Source organism: Otolemur garnettii, unplaced genomic scaffold, assembly GCF_000181295.1.
Source record: "Otolemur garnettii isolate 467f Iridium unplaced genomic scaffold, OtoGar3 scaffold00005, whole genome shotgun sequence".
Lineage (NCBI taxonomy): Eukaryota > Metazoa > Chordata > Mammalia > Primates > Galagidae > Otolemur > Otolemur garnettii.
The window spans coordinates 7,057,327-7,074,505 of record NW_003852400.1 but is presented as its reverse complement, the minus strand read 5'-3'; the positions used below and the strand labels follow the sequence as shown (position 1 = coordinate 7,074,505).

At 36.4% G+C, this 17,179-nt stretch overlaps 1 protein-coding gene across 1 annotated transcript in view; it reads left to right on the top strand.

The window, feature by feature from the left end:
• MAGI2 (membrane associated guanylate kinase, WW and PDZ domain containing 2) overlaps positions 1-17,179 on the top strand; it is a 1,396,484-nt gene that overhangs the window by 941,242 nt on the left and 438,063 nt on the right. Inside the window, exon 6 of the mRNA XM_003782805.2 lies at positions 3,747-3,826. Within this exon, the coding sequence (XP_003782853.1) occupies positions 3,747-3,826 (80 nt within the window). The remainder of the gene's footprint in view (positions 1-3,746; positions 3,827-17,179) is intronic.

The window sequence follows — 17,179 nt, the reverse complement described above, 5'->3', positions numbered from 1 at the left end:
ATTATGATTTAAAGGTCCTAGAAAATATCTGTTCTATTCCCCAACTAAAATAAGAACAGTTCCTGTGCAAGTGAAGCCTGTATATGTGTACGTGTCTCTGTGAATTGAAATTTAAGATTATATAGTGTTAGCATTTTCTTTTCTTGGCATTTTTGTGACATACAACTTAGATAGATACGGAAAACTGATGTCATGTGTCTGAATCTACCCGCTGGAAAAACACAAAGAAATCACTTCCTCAAACTTGGTTATACAGAATAAGAAAAATCCCTACATAGTTTTCTGCCCAACACTGAATCCTATTTTCTAATGGAATTATTAAGGTTTAAAAATGTATAATTTAAGTGAAGTAGAAAAGCCACTTGCTCTGTTGTCTCTCAAATGCATTACAAATACCTCTCTTGTAAGGCATCTTGAAGGACCAGACAAATTACAAGGCTAGTGGGAGCCACGAGTGAAAAATACTATGCTGTATCTTCATGTGATGTTTTAAGACAATTACTAGAGGTAACTACTACCCATATTTATTTCAGAATCATTTTTGAAGATCAACTCAAAATGCTAACTATAAGAGATTCAATCTGTCAAAATGTATTAAAGTGACACATCGTTAGTGCTAGTTCAAACTAAAGAAAAAATCATCCTGTAATGAAATGCTTTATATAAGCTCAGGAAATGCACATTTCTTTACTAAATTAGCCAGTATTGAGGCCCATTGTGGTGTGGTATAGAAAGGATAATTTAACTCCCTGCAGTAGCTTAGTAATGGTCCCTCAATACTTTTCCATGGATGTGTTTGCTTTTGTGAATAAGTCTAGAGTCCTAGAAATAACTGTTTGCTAAAGTGGGGGAAGGATTTAGAAGAAGCATGTGAGAACAGAAAGAAGGGACAATTATTTTCCTTACCTACCTCCTAACATTTCCTCCTGCCTCCTAGAAACATCGACACACATGTATATACATGTACACTTTGAACTGAGGATTGTCTATAAAGAAAATTTTTTTTTGTTCTGAGACAGAATCTCACTCTGTCACCCTGGGTAGAGTTCCATAGCATCATAGCTCACAGAAACCTCAAACTCTTGGGCTTAAGCATTCCTCTTGCCTCAGCCTCCTTAGTATCTAGGACTATAGGAGCCTGCCACAATGCCTGGCTATTTTTAGTAGAGATGGGGGTCTCACTCTTGCTCATGCTGGTCTCTAACTCCTGAGCTCAAGCAGTCTACCTGCCTGAGCCTCCCAGAGTACTAGGATTATAGGCATGAGCCACCGTGCCCAGCCTATAAAGAGCATTTTTAAATTGACTTTTGTTTTTTACACTGAAAACAGTAAATCCTGAACCCAATGACCCTCTTACCCTCATGTTCAGCATAGTTAGAACCTGAGAAACAAGATGTGGCTCAGAAGATCTGGCAAAAGACTTGTGTCAGGTGATGGAAGGAAGTGCGAGGAGGGGTCTGGTGTTTCTCTCCACATGTTGGTCTGCCCTGAGGCTGCAGTACCCATGGTGACCCTGATGTACAGTATGGCTGAGTAGCTGCTCTTATGGCTTCCTCTCCTGAGATGCCCATAGGACCCTCATCTTGGCCATCCATCAGCCAGTCTGTCTGTGATCTAAGATCTCTCTGGATTGGTAAATACATCTTATTGGAACCCTAATGGCTCTTAGACCAATGCCTTTCTGGCTGCATTTCCCCTAGAGGAACATGGTGCCTGTGTTAACAAATCAAGCCAGATTAAGCAGGTCAAAGGTCCAGATGTCCCCATGCCAGAAGAAAGCATTTCATACTTTCTGTATTTGGTTCCACACTGGCTGGTTGTCATGCTCAAGGGTGCTCTTTGCCCCTAAGCTCAGCTCCTTTCCTGGTTAGGGTATTCCACAACCCATCCATGGGCTTCAAATCTTCAGAGAAAAAGACAATGTAATATTTATATCATACAAACAACAACCAGAATCAGATGAAAAGTGTCTCCAATACTTTATATCCTTCAAAAACTCGATAATGAAGCATGATCAGACTTTACAAAGGTCAAATTGGGGAAAAATAGAAATTGCCATGCTCTCTTGATGATTTATCATTTGATCAAATTCATAGTCTTTAATCTGATCAAATTACTACAGCCTTGTCTAGAGGCGTTTATCATTGAAGAGCTCATAAATGTGAAGAAAATAATGAAGAGTATTCTCTCGTTATCTCCCATGAAAGTCGAAATAAAAGGGGATCTTCTTCAGGAACAGAAACTTCCTGACCCAACGGTTTTAATGTCACAGTTCTAAAATCAAAGATAACTCCACAGGTAGACAGATGTGATGATCACCCAGAAAATGCCATCTGAAGAACGTTGTAACAGCGTGAAGTAGCTTTCCACCATTGATCTTAACTCCTTCCCCCACCTTCCTGACTTGAAATCCCCCTTATTAGGTGGAAACCTCGTCTCTACAATTCCCTACTGCCTGGGTGAATTTCCTGACCTTCCTTTTATGTGCAGACTGGTTTATTAGATAAGATAAAATATAGTTAAATTTCTCTGAAGAAAGAGAATATTTGTGAAATTGATGTCATCATTATCATTTTGACCCCCTTGCAATTGTGCTCAAGTGTTCCCATTACGTGACCCTAATTTCTATTTCCAGTCTATTTTCTGCTCTTCCCTTTCTATGTTCCCTTCATTGGCCTTCTAACTATTCCCTGTATAAACCTCACACTTTCCCACACCTGCGACTTTGCTCATTCTTTTCCCAAAGCCCTCACAAATGTCACAGTCTTGTTAATTTGGCCATTGCTAGATGAGATCCCCCGAGACAGCTGCACACAATAAATATTTTAGCTCCAATGGGCAGTTATGAGCCATTGAGTGGTTCTTGAATTACAATGTGCATAAGAATTACCTGGAGTGCTTGCCAAGGATGGAGATTTTGTAGCCCCACCTCAAAGATTCTGATTTGGTAGTCCCCTAAGGATCTAGAATATGCATTGTTAATAAATCCAGCTCAGGTGATTTTCGAGGACCACTTTAACTCTGTTCTAAAAACATCTTTCTTTTGCTTTTCAAATTTCTGGCAAAAGACATATACACAAAACACTTTTTTCAAAACCAACATTTCATGTTTTATTTATTTCTGCAGATTTCATTCCAGAAACATTAGAATGCAGACATTTTTATTCCCTCCCTTCCTAACTGCGTTGAAAGTATTTAAAGGGAAGGTAGCCTAATGTGAGTTAATAAAATGGCTATTAATTATTTTTTTGAGGAAATGTAAGAATCGCAAAAACATGCTGTAATTTGCATCACTTCTGTATTGCTTCTGCCAGCTCTGTGGTTAAATAGTAACAAACAACCGTTTATGAAAAGGGCAGGTTGAAGATGAAAATAATTCTTTTAAAAACTCAGGAAACATTATCAGAGCCTGTAGACTGTGCTCTTCCAACTGGAGAATCCTGTATTTGTAATAAATTCCTTTTGCTCTGGATGAGTTCTGCATTTTCAATGAGGTTAACTTGGCAACATTCTAGTTGATTTTAATAAAAATAGCTGCTTTGAGGACAGGGAGCTGAGGTTGCCAAATTTACAGCTGCCTTCACAATTACTGTTACACCACCTCCAGGGCTACTCAGAACCAGTAAGCAAATTAAGTGTATCGATTGCAATTTTGTTGGACTAACCCCGCTTTTTTTTTTTTCTTAAGGAATAAACTTGATTCCTTTTAGTATGTGTCTGTTCAGAGTGATCTCTTTTCTTTTCAGCCATAACACAAAGACAACATCATGGCTGGATCCACGACTTGCGAAAAAGGCTAAACCTCCAGAAGAGTGCAAAGAAAATGGTAGGTTATTAAGTTTTTATGGTGTCTCAGCAATGCGCTTTGAGAATGTTTGTGTTTCTGAAAGGAGAGTCTCACCTAAAGTAGCAGTAATGTAGTTGAAACAGTTTTAAAGACGTAATGTTTAATGCTCAGATAGGAGAGGATTAACTCGGCGTTTCAGCAGGGCCATGTGGCTTTGCTTTTTCTCTCTGAGGGGAATGTGCTGAATATCACATCTCTCTCATCTCTGTTGGTTCTGTGTGACTCCTGGCCTGACTTTCCACCACCTACGAAGGACTTTTTGTTCACAATATGTCTCTCTGAGGACTCTGATCTTTTAATTAGAACCAGATATGATGCATATGAGAAACAGAATTGTGGAACTATAATATTTGTTTTGTGTTCAAAAGCATAGCATTCTACCAGTTATCCAGGAATCAGTAGTATGAAGATAGATAGATATTATATACTGTCCTTTATTCAGACATTTCAATAAAATAACTAATTACACGAATGTCTTAGATTAACTGTAGTATTTTCTGGTTCTTAACATAATGATATTGACTTGTTTAAAAATAGGCTGTTTTTATGTAGGGGGAAAAATTTTTAAATTAGGACTAGATAAATGTAAGCTTTATTTTTAAATCAGTTCATTACATAGGTGAAATATGTTATTAGTGATATTTATAATTTTTAAAAATACTGAGTTTAATTTTAAACGAGCCCTGGTAATTTAGCTGAAATGATCCCTGGTACACTGCCTTGATGACTTATCGTTTGACCAGGTGATCAAGTTATTAGAGCTCTGTTCCAGAGGCACCTGTCGCTGAGGAGCTCTGAAAAGTGAAGAAGGAGACAGAGTCAATTTAAACTTTAAAAAAAGTTTTTAAAAGTCCCTAATTCTAAAAGTCCTCTCATTTTAATAGTAATTTTGGCTTTCTCAGATAGTAGTCAGATGAAATTGTACAACCTACGTTATACGGTGATTGTTCACGGCTAGGTAGAATACCAAGTTAAATTAAAAATTAGAGATTGCAATTTATATGGACATATAGAAATGCACAAATATCTGAATTTTAATGAATATCCATAGTTAATTTTATATTCATAGCCATATCTGCATCGCATTTGCATAATAGCACAATGATGCATTGCATAAAATTATTACATGACCTGGACTTTAGGGCACAATTAGGTTACATTTCATTGCCACCAATAAGACATGCTGCAAATTGTGCTGGTTTGAAAATTAAAATGACCTGATTGGTTGTATGTAGGAGTTATGATTTGCTTATGTCATAGATGTGAACCTTGGTATATCTTAATTAAAATGGATTTTAAAATTTTGCAATGCTGTGACATATTGAACTGCTCAGCTGTCTTGCTCCTTTGAGTTGTTCTTTTCATTGCAAAAAGCCAAATTTTAAAATCCTGGGAGAGATACAGGCATAACATAGTGCATAATTATAATATTCTAGTGTTATCAGTTTTTCCCACATCTGTATTTTATGAGTATTTTTAGGGTGGTAGATGCCTAAAATATGATGCCAGTGCCCCTGAACCCTGTGTCATTGGAAAATGAGTCCTAAAATTCAGTTTCTAGCTCAGAATGATTTATAACTGGTCAATTACTGTTTTCATTTTCAACAAAATAAATAATTCATTGACTTTATTCTGTATATTACTGAAATGTTTTACAATGGAAACTGACATGTAGTTAGAATTCTGTGATTCCAGACATGTATTTTAAATTGTCTTGCCAAGAAAATTGCTTTTAAGTTCATGTTGTTACTTATCTTTTATTTTTCTTTTCTTTAAATAACAGATTAATACTACTTGCTTAAAATGTTGGATGTTAATGGATTGCTACTGAACCTGTCAGTTGAGTTAGGCTTCTTTATCTGTGTTATACTTTAGTTCAGACCAAACAAACTTAGTGGAGTAATTTTCTGAATGCTACAATGGTAGAGGTACCAAATGATAATATCTGTTTCCAGCAAAGATTTACCCTTCTTCTGCTAAGCAGATAGGGTGAAGGCTAATTACTGTAACCTAATCCAGAACTGGACCAACTTGAGGGTACTGGAGAGCATGCAGGTAATCCAGAGGTCAGTGCAATCAATCTCTGGTTTACCCATGTTCTTAGAATGTTTGCCCACCAAGATTTTCAATTAATAGCCTCATGCAAGCTGGCAAACATTTTCTGTAAAGGGGAAACAGTAAATATTTTAAACTCTGCAGATCATCCAGTCTCTTGCAACAATTCATTATGCAAAAATGCCAAAGTCAACCCACAAAAGTCATGGATGTGTTCTGACAAGTAAGGCTTTGCTTGTGGACACAAAAATCTGAGTTCCATATGCTTTCATATAACAAAATATTATTCTCCTTTCAATTATTTTCCCAACAATATAAAAGTGTATAAGCTTTTCTTAGCTCATCGGTGTGGGTGAATTGATCCACAGGACAAACCCTAAGCTGTGTGTTCATGTGTGGCTTTTCTCTTGGTAGATCTTGAATGCCAAAATTTTCAATATTTTTCTTCTTAGGGTTGCAAGACTGTCAAAAATCTGGAGTGCTTTCAGGGAGTTAGCTTAGCTTTTGTGCCTCTACATGCTGTAGCTTCAGAATTTGACAAATGTCGGGGGATAATTGGCTAAGTGTTTGAGATCTCGCACATCTATATTTGTCACTCCCATCCCTCAAGATTCCTCAACTCTCTGCTGGTTTCTCTAAAGCCCAGCTATGACCTTCTTTCTAGGCCAAGTCTGGGCTCTTCCAAAAGTCCAGAATCAACAAAACGAGTTGCAAATTCCTCCCTGACCTCTCCAGGGTTCTCTTCCCTTAAGAATCTTGAGGAGGGGACCTTCTAGGCCTTGTTGCTTCTGCTGTCTCTGATCCCTTTAAACTGCTTATTTTTCACATTTTCCAGATTTTTCTATTTTCTCATGGATTATCAGCTTCTCTTTCCATCCTATCTAGAAGCGGAAATTTCAGTGATATAATTTTTAAACTGTACGCTTTAAATTTTACTGGGCTGCATATCACAAATCCTTTTTATGATCATAATTTGTATTTTAATCACTGAAGATTATATATCATATTGTATATCTGTGCATACTATGTATGAGTGTATGGAAGGTCGTGTGGAGGTAGATGGAGGTAGGTATTTGTAAATCTTTGCATCTTCAGATCTGTTTAACATAGATGTATCAAGTTAATTCCTTGTTTAACAGTTACAAGAAGGAAGACAAGTGAAAGAGATAGGGGGAGAGATAATCCACTTCAGTTATTCTTGGGCAAGAGAAAAAACTAGCAAATGTTTGCTCAGTGGTATCACAGGGATAAAAGGAACATGGGTCGCTTGGTACAAATACACATTAAACAAATAGTAAAGCAATCATTTTGCCTTTTTTCTCTCAAGGATGATGCTGCTATTAAACGTGTCTCCACCTAGTACTGGATCCTAATATTAGTATTTAGGGGAGTGCTGTTTAGAAAGCCAGTATAATCATTTTGAAAATATCCGAGAAATAGCAATTAACTGTTAAATAATTTGGATACAAGATTGGTTGAACTATATATCAAACCCCATCGTATCTGTCTCCCCAGAATCAGTGGTATGGGATTTCTCCTGAGATACATCCCATCACTGACGTTCCTGTGGTGACGCACCCCACAAGAATCACTGAGATAGGGTAAAATCAAAAGTGAATTAGTACCATTCTTTTCTCAAAGTTAAGATGTTATTAAACACTAACTAAACCACGCTATTATATTGAGGAGAAGAAATTGTCTAGGATTCAGAGTCAGGGGAAACTCTGCCCCAAACCCAGATCCGTGGGCTCTTGAATAAAATGCTTCATTTCTGGGAACCTAGGTTTTCTTACCTGGAAAATGGGAATGATACCTATTTCATGCCAATTTAGTTTCACTTACAGAAAACACAGCGTTTGTTACATCATAAATTTTAAATAACTGCTTACTTTGTTCTTTTCAGGTGGTACTCTGAGCCAGCAGTTTAGCCTCATAGAAGACGAGGAGGAAAAAAATTAGAATAGTTGACCTACTGTAACAGCTTCAGATTAGTCTACTCCAGTCTAAGATAGATAGATACTCTATCTATCTTAGATAGATAGTCTACTCTAGTCTAGTGTCCTGGATAGATGGAAATGAACAAATCCGTGTAGGCTAAAATTATCCATCTAGCTAATTTTGCCTGATGTTAATATAATCCTTGGGTGGGGGTTCCCCTTCATCCTATTATGGCATCCCTAAATTTTTATGAAGCTATGGTTACATCTATATGAACTGGTTGACTTCATTTCTGTATTTAACATCTCTAAATTATAAGTGAGTTTTCTTATGTTAGTGCAGAAAAAAAAATCACATAATCTTAACCTACTTACCTGTATGAGAACTACCTTTCAACTGGCATTAACTAATCCTTTGAACTATTACTTAATCTGCCTTTTACAAAATTGCATATAAAACGCACATGAACAAACACAACATAATCTATGCTTTATGATATTTATTAAACCTTTTTTTCAGGAGGAGGTTACCTTTCTAAGATAGTAGAAAAACAATTCGTTTCCATTTCTTTTTTTAAGTGCGTTTTATATAGTTGACACACAGATTAAGAGATGCCCAACGTTTGTGTTCCCACTTCAGATTCTATTTCTGGACCACATAATTTATCTCCCCTTAAATAGGGGCTTTGGTCTGTTTTCTCATTAAATTAATCTTGATAATTGGTGACCCTAATTTCTCAAGAAGATTAAGTATAACTAAACTAATTTTATTTTTAAGTGTTTTCACTGATCTGATAAACCTGATAAGATTATGTTTGTAAAGCACCTCGGAATTTTTCCACTAGGAAGAATTCATTAAAAGAGATTCTAACATTAACTATTCAACTGCTAAAACTTCAAAATTGTAAAAATTTGCATATACAAATTCACATTTACTGGATACGGTGTGTGCTATCTGGCTGAAGGGCACACTTACAATTTAGGCACAATCTGTACAAGAAGAGTATGTCAAGAAAAACATGCATATCCCCTAATATTCTGAAATTTAAAAATATGTATTAAACATTTATATATATGTAAATACTGAACACCTATTTTCAAATATTGTGAACCCCTTTGAATATTCTTTGTTTCTATACTGATATTTTAGAGGTTTTTGTCAAAAAGTAGGAAATGTCAATTACCTTAATAGAAGCAATTAATTCTTTCCTAGTTGACTGATAATTCCTCCTATTAGTCATGTGTTTTCTATAGCAGTATTTTGAAGTATGCTTTACCCAATAATATAGTACCTTCTCCAGTATTTTTGGCTCAGGAATACTCAGAAATACCAACATTTTAGGAATACAAATCTGTTTGTGGATGAAATAATGCACTTTATCCAAAATAAATCACTCAGGATGGAATTTCCACCGTTGTGCACCAGTGCCAAATTTTGAGTTGTTTGTGGCTGGCCTTTGTTCTAATGGACCCTACTATCTATAATGGATTGGTTGATGTCCAGACCATAAAAATTTCTAAGTATTTTGAATATCATTCCTGCACTAATTATTTGTGTATTTTGCCCTCCAATTATTATTGTAGCTATAAAGTTATAGCTATGTAAAGATTATAAAATTCTGTCCTACTGTGTTTCTTAATGGCTCAAGTTACTTTTATATTTATGAATGAGTTATATCTTATCCTTACTCCTTCATATATATAGCTTTTAAAATAATATTAACATCTTCAAATCTGTCTGCTCTGCAGAGTAGCAGAATGATTTCAAAATGTTTTAAATACGAGTTTTTAGAAACTTTTTTATCTTGAAAGAATTACAAATTCAGGGCAGCGCCTATGGCTCAGTGGGTAGGACTGGCCCCATATACCAAGGATGGTGGGTTCAAACCTGGCCCCAGCCAAATTGCAACAAAAAAATAGCCAGGCATTGTGGTGGGCACCTGTAGTCCCAGCTATTTGAGAGGCTGAGGCAAGAGAAGTTGAGGTTGCCTGAGCCCAGGAGTTGAGGTTGCTGTGAGCTATGACTGCACAGCACTTTACCGAAGGCAATAAAGTGAGACTCTGTGTCTAAAAAAAAAAAAAAAAAAAAATTATAAGTTCAGAGTAAGTTGCAACTAGACACCCCTCATAAACCTTAGCAGTGTCAGCTTACATAAATATAGTATCAAAACCAAGAGACTGATATACACAGGGCTTATTCAGACTTTGCCAGTTATACTAGTACTCGTGTGTGTGTGTGTGTGTGTGTGTGTGTGTGTGTGTAGTGCCATATGATTACATCACTTGTGGAGTGTTTTAGAACTTTTCCATCACCACGGGGCTCCGTTATGCTACCTCTTCATAGCCATTCCCATGTCCTCTCCCTGGCAAATCTCTAATCCTTGACCACCACCACTAATCTATTCTCCATTCAAATAACATTTGTATTTAAAAGATATTAAATAAATGGACTCACATACCACATAATCTTTTGAGATTAGCTTTTCCCACTCAACATAATTCTGTTGAAATATATTCTGGTGTGTATTTCCATAGTTTCTACTTTTTGTGGCTGTATACCGTGTCACTACACCGTGATATGGGTGCACCACAGTCTGTGGAAGCATTACCCATCAAAGGACTTGCAGGTTGTATCCAGTTTTTAGCTAATACGAATAAAGTTGCTATGAATATTTGGACAGAGGTTTTTACGAGAACACAGGTTTTCTTCTCTTAGACAGGTGTCTAAAAGTACAGTTTCTCGGTTTTATGGAAAGTTCATTTTAGTTTTAGAAGAAGATGCCAAACTATTTTCCAGAGTGGCCATACCTTTTCCATTCCCACCAGTAGTGAACAGAAGATCCAGTTCCTCTGCTTCCTTGCCAGAATTTGCTGCTGTGCCTTTTTTTTAAATTTTAGCCAGTCTGTTAGATGTGCTGTGATGCTGCTTTTGGGGTTTAATGTTCATTTGCCTCATGGCTGATAATGAACATCTTTTCCTGTAATTATTTGTCACATGTGTACCCTGATTGGCAACACACTTGGTCATATCCTCTGCCTCCTTTGCTTTTAAATTCAGTTTTTCAAGTCCCGTATGTATATAAGTTCCTTTACCAGGTATGTTGTTTACAGACATGTTTTCCTGGTCTTCCATTTGTCTTTTCATTCCCTTGACAGGATCTTTTGCAGAGAAAAGATTTCAATTTTTGATGAATCCAGCTTATCATTTTTCCTTTTGTGAATGAGGCTTTTGATTTTAAAAGAACTCTTCGTATAGCCTTACGTCTCATACATTTTTTTCATACTTTTTCCTAAATATCGTATATTCTTCTGGTTTACATTTAAGTGTGTGATCTGTTTTGAGTAAAGTTTGTGAAAAGTATAAGGTTTGGGTTGAGGGTTGTTGTTTTTGGTTTTGTTTTTTGCCCTATGGATGTGCTAGTAACACAGCCACATTGGTTGTTGAAAAGCTTGTGCTTCTTCCATTGAGTGGTATGTGCACCTTGGTCGTAAATCGCTGGTTTCCATCGTTCCATGTGCCTGTTCCTTTACTCATTCTTCATTGCCTGGACCACTGTATCTGTGAAATAAGCTTTAATATTGGGCAGAGCAGGATTTCCTACTTTATTCTTTATCAAAATTGTTTTTGCTATTTTAGATACTTGATCTTTTCATGTGAATTTTAGAATAAGCTTATCTACAAAAATCTTGCTGGGATTTTGGTAGGAACTACATTCAACTTGTGTATTAATCTGAAGAGAATTGACATCTTTACTGTGTTGAGTGTTCCAATCCATGAACATAAAATCTTTCCCATGGGTAAACCTTTTTTGAGTTACATAATCAGCAATTTGTAATGTGTGGCAAAATTACATTGTACATATTTTGTTTAGTGTGCACCTAAGCATTTCATTGTCTTTGAAAGCTAAATGATGTTCTGTTTTTAATTTAACTTTCTGTAAGTTCATTTTTAGTATATACAAATCTGATTGATTTTGGTGTGCTAGTTTTAGGTTTTATGAGTAAAACTCACTGGTTAGTTATAGGAACTTTGGGGTAGATTCCTTGGGAGTTCTACACAGAGAATTTCCCTGTGATATAAGCTATTTCTTATTTAAAGTGTTGATAGGCTCGGTGCCTGTGGCTCAAGTGGCTAAGGCGCCAGCCACCAAAGCCCGGACCCACCAAACAACAATGATGGCTGCAACCAAAACATAGCCTGGCATTGTGGCAGGCGCCTGTGGTCCCAGCTACTTGGGAGGTGGAGGCAGGAGACTCGCTTGAGCCCAGGAGTTGGAGGTTGCTGTGAGCTGTGATGCCACAGCACTTGGGGGGACAACTTGAGGCTGTGTCTCAAAAAAAAAAAAATGTTGATACAGTCACCTACATTGGTTGATTTTCAAATATGAAGCTAACCTTGCCTATCTGGGCTAAGTCCTACTCAGACATATTATATAATTCTATATATTTACTGCTTTGTTCAACTTGCTAATATTTTACTGAGGATTATTTTTGTGACTATGTTCATGAGAAATCTTGTTATGTAATTTTCTTTTTTGTACCATCTTTGTCTGCTTTCTGGCCACATGAGTTGGTAAGCATTCTCTCTTTATGTGTGCTCTGGAAGAGATTATGTTAAATTGGTGTCAGTTCTTTTTTAAATGTTTGGTAAAATGCCCCGGCCTTGAGATTTTTTTCAAGAGGATTTTAATTGCAAATTAAATTACTTTCATGGTTATGGGATTATTTAGGTTATACACCTCATCTTGTTTTAGTTTTGGCCGTCTGTGGTTTTACAGGGATTGGTCCATTTCTTCCAAGTTGTTGAATTAGAAAAAAAATGGTCCTTTTCTTTCAAGTTGTTGAATTCTTTTAGTAAATTTTATGGATCTGACCTCAATTCCACTATTCTATTACTATTCTACTCTGCTACTAAACCCACCTGACAAGATTTCTGTTCCTATTATTTCGTTTTTCCATTCTATAACTTATAGGTAGTACTTTTTCATAACCCCTATTTCTTTTGTGAGATTTTTGGGCAGTGCCTGTGGCTCAGTGAGTAGGGCACCGGCCCCATATACTGGAGGTGGTGGGTTCAAACCTGGCCCCAGCCAAAAGAAAAAAACTGAAGAGATTTCTTTTTACTGGTTTCAAGAGAATTCATAATTGCTTGTTAAAACAATTTTAGGATTGCTGCTTTAAAATCCTCATCAGATATTTCCAACATTTGACTTTTCTTGATGTCAGCGTCTGATATGAGATGTCATTTGTCATCTGATTTGTGGTTCTCCTGGTTCTTGGTATGATGAGTTATATTTGAATTTATCCAGGCAATTTTTACATAGACTCTTTTTAAATGGACATGGAGGATAAAATCTGATTAGCTGACAGCTTCCCTGTTTGGGTTTGTCATGTAGACTTCTGGCCTATTTTGTAGGCTGTAGTTGCAAATGCAATTTCGTTTTAGAGCTCTTGCAATCCTATTTCAGTCTGTTTATTTCTTGAGAGATCCTTATATATCCCTGCTGATGTCACCTGCAAGTTGCAGAAGACGCTTCCCCAGGCCACTTGTTGTTACTAGTAGGCATAGTGACTAGTTGCTGGATCTGTGAGATTCTCTCCCCACATAATACTGCAGGAATGGGGCAGAGGATAGGTTCCCCACGTGGGCTTCACTGACATCACTGCATGTACTGCAGGTACATCCAGCTGCCACTGCTGATGGGGGATGTGTTAGCCTTTCTGGCTTTACTGGTGCCACCACCAACAGGTAGGTCAAAGACAAAGGAGCCTACCAGTGCTGTTAGTTGTGGGTCAGGGATAAGGCTGCCCCCCAGGTCCCTGCTGTCCTTTGGCCAGAGAGAATAGGCTTTTCTCACTTGTTGTTTGTTTTTGTGTTTGTATACGCCTGCTGTAAATTCAAGGCTGAGGGCCTTCCTTTTGTACAATCTGAGACAGGAGTTAAAAGAAAGCCCTATGAAATTGCAGACCTAAGGTCCTTAGCCAATCTGCCTTACTCCTACCACCTTCCAGAGTCTTTTGATGAGTGTCTGTTGCATGATTACTGGGGCACTAAGTTGTATTCAGAGGGGATGGGAAAGGGAAATTGAGTTTGCACTATTTGTCTGGGACCAGCTGTCTAACTATGACTTTTAGTTCTAATTGATAATAGTACTTAGAGTTATTTTCGCATATGTTGTCTTTGTTGCATCTACCAGCACTCTGTGATGGAGGTACAGATTTTTAATTGCCATCTTTAGAGAATAGTGCTATAGTCCAAAGAGTTTAAGGACCTTATCCTTTAAGTATAAGAAGAAAATGAGACTTGAATGAATGAGACTTAAACCACCTGAGTTTAAGATGGCTATCAGTGTTGTGTAACACTACCCAGGGCTTAACTAGAGACATTAAGACCTAAAAAATGTTAAAAGGAACAGCAAAAATATTCTTTTTTTTAAAAAAAAAATGTATATTTAAAATACATAAAAGGAGACTTATTTTTTCATGCATTCTCAGTATAATCCCCAGGCTGTCACATCAACAGACTGATCTGTATAATTTTATGGTTGAAGTATCATAAATGTCATGTGATTGATATTCTTACACTAACAGGGTAAGTTTAGCTCTCTGAAAGATATTTTACAGTAAATACTGAATTATATTCTATGTTCTTAACATTTTTTTTGAAGAATGAGCTTCTGCTCTTTTCTGTGCCTTCATGATTTTTAAAAATGTTCACTACAATTCACATTATGTTAGAACGGTCTTTCTAAGAGCTAAATGTGAGTCTCTGTCAATCACAAGGCCAGGCATGGCATTAAATGTCCCTTAGTGGTTAGGTTTGCTCAACAATGCAGAAAGCAAAACAGAAAGGGGGAGCACTGATCTGAATATCACAGACAAGTTCTTTCAGAAATGGGAGAAACAGATCCAGATCATCAACTCACAGCAAGTAATTGGACATTAACTATGGCTTGTTGGAAGGGAAAAAAAGAGGTTTAATTTCAGTTGCTGCAGCGAGATGATCTGATTTTGCTCTTAGTACGTGTAATTTTAAGGTTTCCTAATGTTATACATCATAAAACAATGTTTCCCAAAGCTTATGCTGATTTAAAAAAAAAAAAAAAAAACCTTTTTTTAATACTAGTCAGGGTAAAAATGGAGCACTTACAATAGATATAATCCCATGCATGACCGTGGCCTAACCACCAAGAGGCTTGGAGTGTCTGGTATAATATGTGTTCAGTGAAGCCACTCTCACAGCTATCCTGGTGTCTACAAGGAAATATCTTTCCAAGAGCTAAGGTTTTATGTGCTCTTTGTGGGAACTCCTTTGGCTTAGAAATGTTGCCTTGAGACAAAAAGAACAAACATTATTTGGAATTTTGGTACCAAAACCATATAAGGAACCCAAATAAATTTAGAACCACTATTTCCAAAGTACCACTTCAAATCAGCAATACACAAAATCAATTTGAAATTATAGTGACTATTTCTGAACCTCTTACTACTAATTAGTAAAACTACTGAGTTTTTGACCCATAAAATAAAATCTTGACAATTTATATTGGTTTCTTAGTATTTGTTTTTATTAATAGATGTTTTCATCTCTCTCACATTCTCTTTTCAATCTATTTTCATTTATATACTTTTTCTTTGCCCTCCGTCTGTCTAATCTAAACCTTTCCTTGAAAGTTGGTTTACCTCCACTCTCAGCCCAGTGGTTCCAGGCTACAAAAAAAGAGTAGGCTTTTCCTGCCAGCTCTTCTGTGATGTCCTAAGTGATTGTCCTCCTTATTTAACATAATTTATCTATCTGCAAACGAAGCAAATTGGGTACCTACTTTGCTTGTAGAGTTGGACTATCATCCATGAAGAATGCAAATTGATACAACCTCTGAACCCAGTTTTCAAAGAGTAATGCAGTTGAGAAGATAATATACTAAGCTGTCCACAGTAAGGATCAGAGTTTAATAATTGTGTGAGAAACTATCTACCACACAACAGAGAAATAAAAGACACTGACTGTGAACAGGAATGTTCAGAGAAAGCTTAATGAAAGATGAAATTTGAGCAGAATTTCCAAAATGGGTTGAATTTAGAGTGATTCATTCTTAAATGTTCAGGTCCTGCTCAGTTGATTATTTGATGACTTCCTGTTTTCTCACCACCCCTTCTCCATGGGCTGCTGCTCTTCCCATGGCTTTCCCTCCCATCCATATCCTGGTGACTTTATTTTTTCCTTCAACTTCTATGAATTCTCTCTGCTTTTATAAATGTATTCAAGTGCTGTATCTATTTCTTATTACTCTATTAGATTTGATTTGTATTATGTTATTACTGCTAGGTAATTTTATTTTTTTCATTCCTATTTTTTATGTATTTACTTTCCAGATTAATAAGAGAGGGTACAGTTAGGTTATGCTGTTTGCATTTGTTAGGTAAAGTTCAAGTTGTAATTGAGCCCATCACCCAAGGGGTATGTTGTATACCCCTACATTGTGCCCATTAGGTAAGAGCACACCAATTCCCCTCCCTACTCATCTCTCATATCTCTCATCTCCCCTCCCCCCACTTGAATTTAATTATGTTTTTGTCTCTGTATGCATATAGTTGTTTATCTATATTAGTTGTTTTCATATTAGTACTGCATACATTGTATACTTGTTTTTTCATTCTTGTGATACTTTACTAAGAAGAATGTTCTTTAACTCTGTCCAGGTTAATACAAAAGAAGTAAAGTCTTCATCTTTTTATGGATGAATAGTATTCCATGGTATACATATACCACAGTTTATTAATCCACTCATGAATTTATGAGCACTTGGTTTGAGTCCACATCTTAGCAATTGTGAATTGAGCTGCAATGAACATTCTAGTGCAAATGTCCTTATGGTAAAATGATTTTATTTCTTCTGGGTAGCTGCCTAATAATGGGATTGCAGGATCAAATGGAAGGTTTACTTTTAGCACTTTGAGGATTCTCCATACTTCATTCCCTGCTGGCTAATTTTAGATAGCTCTGTTTTCCACTTTGACCGTAACCTTGTCTACATTTATTGTATTACATTTCCTTCCAAGTTCTTTCTATTACTAAACTATTATTCCCACATGTGTTCTTTCACTGCTCATAACATATAATGAATCATATACAGAAATAAAATTATTTTTTCACTTTGTTTTCCATATTCAACCTAAATTCAGCATTTGTGTATTGATATTCAAGGTTCTACATAATTTCTGTATCACTCCACTTGATTTCTTCTTCTTAGGGACAATGCTACTATTTTCTTTATTTCATTCTCATTACTAAATGCTTTATTACTATTTTTAAAAATTACATGAACAGGAATCAAATATT